The 7,800-nt window shown below is 40.6% G+C and overlaps 1 protein-coding gene across 1 annotated transcript; it reads left to right on the forward strand.

Moving 5' to 3' along the window:
• Positions 1 to 699: 699 nt before the first annotated feature.
• LOC306963490 (sialoadhesin-like) lies at positions 700 to 6,901 on the forward strand (the record flags this gene model as incomplete). The annotated part of the gene is made up of 6 exons (XM_079557061.1): positions 700 to 760; positions 2,948 to 3,247; positions 4,129 to 4,395; positions 6,219 to 6,303; positions 6,376 to 6,418; positions 6,851 to 6,901. 6 exons carry the CDS (start codon positions 700 to 702, stop codon positions 6,899 to 6,901), a joined length of 807 nt encoding a protein of 268 aa, XP_079413187.1.
• Positions 6,902 to 7,800: the final 899 nt, after the last annotated feature.

Below are 7,800 nucleotides of genomic sequence, written 5' to 3' on the forward strand. Positions count from 1 at the left end.
GGCTATCAGTGAACACAGTTGGAGGGAAGTTTGTTTGTTTGTTCATGGTTTTCAGCCAATTTGTGCCTGTTCAGCTCCCGCAAACTTGTCAGGTTTCAGAAAAAAACTGCCTTAGTCTGTTGAGATGCAGGTGTATTTATTCCAATGTCCTGTTGCTAAGCTTCTTTTAGGTGACCAAGTGAAGAATGGAATATAACTTTATAACTTTAGAAGTTCGTCTTTCTCTCTCCCTGAAGCCTTGGATTTGTAAATACATACAGTATAAAAAAAACTGCCTATATCTTATATTGAATGTATTCCTTTGACTTTCCACTGAGAAAAAGCGGCTTCACAAAGGGCCGGTTTGAACTCATGGTTCAGTGTAATCAGGGTTAATACTGAAATATCTGACCATTTAACATGTTTTCATTTGATGCCAAATTTGAACAGTATGAGAGACTCCAAGACTTTTGACTTTGGGGGCTCATTCATTTGAAAAGGATTTCAGCTATTTCAACAGTTTGACCAGTTTATGCAATTTTAACAGTTTCAGCAATTTCACCATTTGCGGCTTCAGCCATTGCAGAAGTTACTAGTGTAAATGTGTGGTTTGTGCGGAAAACAGAAGTTCATCTAAGTTTAGCTCCGAAAAACTACAGCCCATACATTTAAGTCAACTTGTCCGAGCATCCAGCATCATTGTTTTTGTCATTCGAAGCAATGGCAGCTGCATGGGTGAATACGGCAACACTCAACTTCCTCATTTTACTGCTGTGTTCAGGTAGGCTCTGCTTTTCTTCATTTGCATATCTATGAAAATGTATTTATGTTAACCAATAGTACAGAATATTTTATTGTTTAGTTGTTTTAATGTCTTCACAGCTGATTCATAGTTGTATTTGCAGGTGCTGTTGGTGCATGTGAATTTGCTCGTCATCTGAATGTCTTTGCACCAAATCTGGAGGCTCTGAGCGGGTCCTGTTTACGGATCCCCTGCACTTTCAGCATTGACTCTAGGTTACGTGACCAATTTGACCCGAATAAACCTGTTACAGCCATATGGAGCAAAACTTACCCCTTTTTAAATAGAGCTGGAGAAGACGTGTATGTGTTTTATAACAGTGACAGGCCCAGTAACTCGTCTCCTATGAGAATGATCGGGGATCTGCCTGGGAAAAAATGCACCACCCTGTTTTCTAATATAAACTCAATTCATTCTGACAAGTATTACCTCAGAATAGAGAATGATCGGTTTAAGGCGACCGCTGCTTGTGATCCTGTCCATATAAAGGTCCGAGGTAAGACACTTTTCTTTGATCATTCTTTTTTTTTTAACTTACTATCTTAACAGTAGCAAATAATTCAAAGCCAAAATTGTGTGCGTCTTGAACCAAAATAAAACCTCTGTAGCTCCAGTTGTACATGTTTTTTATGCAGCTAAAGGACGAGTTACTGTGCAGCTAAACATCCAAAAACAAACAAAAATTGCTTTCACTTCTGACTTTGTGTTAAACAAAAACTAATTTCAGATTGTGTTTCGGCATAAACTTCTTTATCGATGTAACGTCTTACTTCCTCATTAGTCAGACTTCAGTGTTTGGGGTCAGTTAACATTTGAGAGATAAGCACAGTTTTTTGCAATCAGGATAACATTCAATTCATCAGAAATATCGTCTAGTTAATGTGGTAAATGACTATTCTAACTGGAAGCTGGTGATTTTTAATGAAATAACGACATAGGTGTGCATTTGATCCTCCTTTTGATAGAACACATTCCCCTTTTTCAGGCAAACTGTTTTGGAGGATCTGGAAAAGATTTAAGACGATATAATGGTGTTTAATGAGAGTGTTCTGGTAATATTTTTAGTTTCCGAATCCAAAAGTGTTCCTGAAACGACTAACATACAAATTAAGAACTGGGCGTGTCACTCGAGTGTTAAAGCCGGGTTTACACAGGCAGAGGCAAGTCAAGTTTAATGCTTTCAATGCTATTTTAATGTCAAATATTACAATTTAATCCTACAATCGGAACAAAACAAAACACACATTTAATTTCTTCAAATTTGGAAGCACTTCATCAAACAGAGGAAAGAGAACTGGACAAAACAGGAAAATTTTCAACAAAATAAATGTCGTCAATTTCAGCCTAAAATGCAACTGAATATGTTTTAGACCAGGGGTGTCGAGAGCCGGATATTTAAGTGTATACGTGTGGAGGGCCACAGATCAGTGGTCACTGTGGTGAAAACAAGTGTATCTAACAGAGTTTGGCACATTTTTTTTTTTTCAATGCTTTTGCAGAAATGCAGAAACCCTGTAAAGGTGCATTTGTTAGATAATCCTGTTAAAGGCTCACTGGTGATTAGAAAACCCTCGTGCCGTTATGGAGAATCATTTGTTCCATTATCTCTCAAAATGGCCAGAAAAGGAAACTTTCTTCTGAACTTTGAATGGTAGTGTTGCGTTGTGCCATTTATTTTAATGTTGTCAGTGATTGGTGGGATATTATTTATTAACATTACACATTTTAATCCAGTATTAAACTATATCATTGTTTGGGGTGTGTGGCGCGCCCCCTGACAGACTTGAAAAGACATTGGGCCTGATCTTCTGCCTGGTGCAAGGAAAACTAGAATATGATTCAAAAGTGCATTTAATTCATTTCTGTTATTCAACATAAACTGTAAAACTAATCTGTAGTAGACTCATTACATGCAAAGTAGGTCTTAAAATTAGCATATTTTGAAAGTGGACTGTAAGCCATAATCATCAAAATTATAACAAATAAAGGCTTGACATATGTCACTTTGCCCTAACCCTGTTATGAGTCTGTATCATACTGTATATCAGTTTCACATTTTATTTTCATCTTTATTTGAATGGCTCTTTGAGGTTTATGAATTATTTAGAAAAGTTCCTTCATACACGACTTTTAACAGTCCAGTCCTGTCTGTGTTGTTCTGTGCAGATTCTCCCTGGAGCCCCTCAGTGCAGGTCTCAGGACGACAGGAGGAGGAGGAGTCAGTGACGATCACCTGCTCCGCTCCGACTCCCTGTCCAGACTCTCCTCCTAAACTGTCATGGAGCCTCCACCAAGACCCTCCCCACACCATGGTCACCAACACAGACGGGACCTTCACCACCTCCATCCAACAGGAGATGACTTTATCTGACAGACACCATGGACTCCAGGTCACCTGCTCTGCGGTGTATCCTGTGAGTGGAGGAGAGAAGAGGGCGGACGGGAGCGTCACTCTGAGGGTGGAGTGTAAGTGGAAAACTTCACTGACACAAGGACAAGACTCTAACTATAATGTCAAATGTTAACGCTTCAATTATTGTGATGATTATCTACACCATTATCACAAGCCAAATATCCCTAAGACAAATAAGCCCCTTTTTTGCTGAATGTTTACATGTGGATTTCGTATTTTAGCTCTCACTCTCAGATTGAAAACAGAACTGGTCAAAAGTTTGAAAACACTTAATATGTATTGTTTTTTTTGTTTTGTTTTTCAACACTATTTACATTGTGTGATTCTCACTGAACACATTAAATGATCACACATACACACAATCATGAGATTATGTTGGAGACAAAAAAAGGGTGTAATGGTTTTATATTTTAAATTCCCTTTATTCTTCAAAAGGTCGTGATCTGAAATGGTTTCAGTCTGTGGAGTCAAAACCATTTCAGTGACAATAAAGGTACATAATATAACTTTTCATGTGGGGGAAAAAAAGTTGATATTTGTGTGTATTTGACCTTTCAGTGACCCAGTGGCTGTATGGGTGGTTAAGATGGCGCCTGTGCTTTCCATCAAGGTGGCCCTTAGGACCCTCCAGGACCAATTGTTTTTTAAGGTTTCTGATAGGTCATTGCTGTGGGAACCGTCTCCATGGTTACGCATACATTCCATCTAGAAAACCTACCAAAAACCCAAAACACAATTGATCCTAGAGTGTCCTTGAGGGAAAGTAAAGGAGCTATGTTAACCACCAATACAGCCCCTGGGTCACTGAAAGGTCAACTATGCACAAGTAACATTTTTTTCCCCCCACATAAAAAGTTACAAAATGCACCTTTAATGAAACAACTAAACATTAAATGTGCGCCATAATTATGAAATCGTTTCATTTGTGTCTTAGATTCCCCTAAAAACACGTCAGTGCAGCTCAGTGGGAACACTTCGCTGTCTGTGGGAGAGTCTGTAACCCTGAGCTGCTCCAGCAGAGCCAGGCCTCCAGTCCAAAACTTCAGCTGGTTCAGGCTCACCTCAGAGGGTCCACAGAGAGTTCACCAAGGACACGTCTACAGCCTCACCTTCAGCTGTTCAACAAGAGAACAATACTTCTGTCAAGCCAAGAATCAAGTCGGTGAAGAGAACTCTCCTGTCATCACACTGGGGCATGAAGGTACGGCAATATTGCTTCAAGTAAAAGTACAAATGGGTCAGCCATGACCAGGAGCATCCAAATGTGTCAGGAGGGAGTGAGGAAAGGAGCTGTGATGTTTCCTATAATACTTCCTTTACCAGAGGAACCTCTGGATGTTCCTCATCAGCCCATACTGGCGGGTGTACACTGCGATTCTGTCCGTCTGCGACATACGATCAGCAGTAGTGAGAATAATCTTAGGTCGTTGCTGAAAATCGCGGGTGTTAGGTCGTACAGTGAGACAGGAACAAAGATCTCAAATAGAACTGCCGTACGACCAAAGACGAGCTACGACCGTCATCAGGCAGTGTATATTTTGGAACGCTAGTCGTTAGTGATGCGCCCGCGGATTCGGTCGGGTCGGGTACCTCAAAATTACGACAAACTTCGGGTGCGGGTGGGTCGGGTTAAAAAAGTGCACTTTTTTCCCTTATATTGTTGGCTTACTACATACAGTGCACGCTTATCCATAAATGCCACACAAAGCCGGCTGTATTTTGTTGAATGTTTAGTTTCATGGGGTAAACGTATCATTAGCATGTTATGTTTAGATGTCACCAGACCCATCGCTTCTGTATGACTTTGAACACCGCTACAAATGTGTCACAATAGCCGTGCCCAAGCACATAATGACACGCACATGTGATGAAAGTAATGCATCAACAAGAAGCAAGGTGAAACTAAAATCAAAGACACAGCTTCTGTCTTACTAACCTAAAGTGCTCCACTTCTATCCAAACTCCGTTTACTTGACAGAAAGATGACGTGGTTGAAGTAAAGCCTCATGATAGTTCCTGCTTCTCGTTTCCTGATAAGTCCATTCGCGATTTCAGTTCCTCAGTGGTGCAGTAAGTAGCAAAACAAAGCATCAAGTGCTAAATCTCCTGTAAACTCGCGGTCACGTGACGCGCTCCCATTTGAGTGATATCCAGCTGCAGCGAGACTCTATTTAATGTGCGCGGGTCGGGTCGGGTCGGCAAACTGAGAGACTTTTCTCCGGGTCAGGTTTAAATTACGGCGGGTCGGTGCGGGTCAGAAAAAAAGCCGACCCGCGCATCTCTACTAGTCGTAGAGTGAGCCATCCTCTTGCTACAGAGAGGATCCCCGTCAGTGTCCCGTCAACACATCAACTCACACCGCATCCTGCCAGAGACACAAACAACACAGGCCGGGCATGAGCGGGTCCGGCTACGCATTTTACAGGACTTTCCCTGCACTTCTCCCCCACTCGCATGCAGCACTTTCCTCAGCTAAACACAGATCTTCTGAAGCCTGAAACTGCTACAACAAAACTTTGATCATCGCTACGATTGTAAGAGAAAAAAAAAATCCCACAGTGAACACAATCCCACAAGCCACTGCTTCCTCCTGAAGGTTTCCAAACTCAGCCGATCTCCGCACGAGGGTGAATTGATTGACAGTACAACAACTGTACAACGAAATGTGCCCACTGCATTTTGCAGTTGCTCAGATTATATTTGTGCAGTTGGTAATAACATTAAATTTGTTGCAGGATCACATTTAAGCGTATATTGTATGGTGTAACTTCCTGGTTGTTCCTCCGCTGGGTTAGGAAGGATCGGGCAGATGAAGCTCCTGTCCCTTAGTGCAAAAGGTTATTCAAGGTCACCCTCATGACGTCGGCCTCCAAGGTTAAGGAAAAGGAGAAAGGAGCTCTCTTGCCACCAGTCCATTCGACCATTTAAGCTTTTAACATTGCATTTTTCTTTTCAGTTAAAACTAAAATAATAAAATATGTGATGTCTTACAAAATGTGAACAAATTCCTTTGACTTTTGCCAGATGCCAGTGCTGGGATTGGCCCTTACAACATAGTGAAGACATGTGGGATTATTGCGCTCTTCAGCGCTCTGCTCCTCATCGAGTGGTGAGAATACGTTTAATATTCAAAGTATTTCAGTGAGCGACAAATGACAATGTCTCTGTTCGTTTGTTTCAGTTTGATTCAGGAAAAGGCGACCACGACCCTGAGACAGAATCAGGTATGAATTTCATTTTTTTATTCTAAATGTGATAGAAACAGACGTCATTGTGTCATACAAGGGGGCGTGGTCTAGCGGAGGGGGAAGAAAATCTCATGGGAATCAAAATTTTTCTCCATTTTAAGCCGCTTTCTGTCAAATTATAAACATATTTATCACACAGAAAGAAAGAAAGAAAGAAAGAAAGAAAGAAAGAAAGAAAGAAAGAAAGAAAGAAAAAAAGAAGAAAAGAAAAGAAAAGAAAAGAAAATTTTCTGCACAAACGCAGACAAAACATTTTACCGATCGCACATTTCAGGCCGTGATAGGCTGATCATGATCGGTGCACCTGTACTTCATAACATTTCAAGACACTATAGTTTTACTTGTATGGAAGAAAAACAGGTCTGATTAATATGTCTTACAAATGTGATACGTCTTTTGTCTTTCCAGAGGGCGGTTTCAGAGGACGCCAATTATGTCAACGTGGAATGTCAAGTTTAAAGACAGCAGGGCGGCATATCATGGAAATGTTACTTACTGAGCTTTAAAGCATGTTTCAGCGTTCCCTCGTCCAGGAGAAGAGAAGGGAAATTCATCTTATTCACATGTAGATTTTGTTGTTGTTTCTTTTACTGCTGCAACGCTCCAATTTATATTTCCTGGAATTTGCTTTGTCTTTGATGAACCACAAACTGCTGTTGACAGTTTTAATTTCTATAAATCATAGTTCTCCGCTCGAAGTGTGCACATCACGCTGCCATTGATTAATTTGCATGTCGTTAGCAAAACTTAAAGCTTTTAGTGATGGATTAACCGGAACATTGAAACTCCTAACTCTGACTAGGGAATCCAACCCAGAATCTTCTTGCCGCGGGGCTAGAGTGCAACTGTGCCTCCCAGTGATATACAGTGGGTTGTATAAGTTTGGGCACCCTTTAACTTTGCAACATTTTGCCATACTATGGACCATAAACATAAATACATTCCATTTAAATTTTATGTCAAAGACACACACTAAGTTACACACACAAATTTATACACGATTAACTTTTTTTTTTTATGAATAAAAAACTGAAAAGTGGGACATGCATAAGTACTGGCCCCCCTTTCCTTTTAGTGCAAACAATTGCCTTCAGAAGTTTCCTGATGATTTCTGAATGATCACATGTCGACCTAATGACTAAATAGAGTCGACCTGTGTGTGATCTAATGTCAGTTCAAATTCAGCTACTCTGTGATGGCCTCAGAGGTCTGTTCAGAGACTATTGTGGAGCAGATGTCCAAGAACACACCAGACAGGTCTGGGATCAAGTTATTGAGAAGTATAAAGTTGGGTTAGGTTAAAAAAAAAGATTTCCAAAGCTGTGAACATCTCTCAAAGTACAGTTAAATTCACCATC

This window comes from Gobius niger (genome assembly GCF_951799975.1).
Source record: "Gobius niger genome assembly, chromosome: 5".
NCBI lineage: Eukaryota > Metazoa > Chordata > Actinopteri > Gobiiformes > Gobiidae > Gobius > Gobius niger.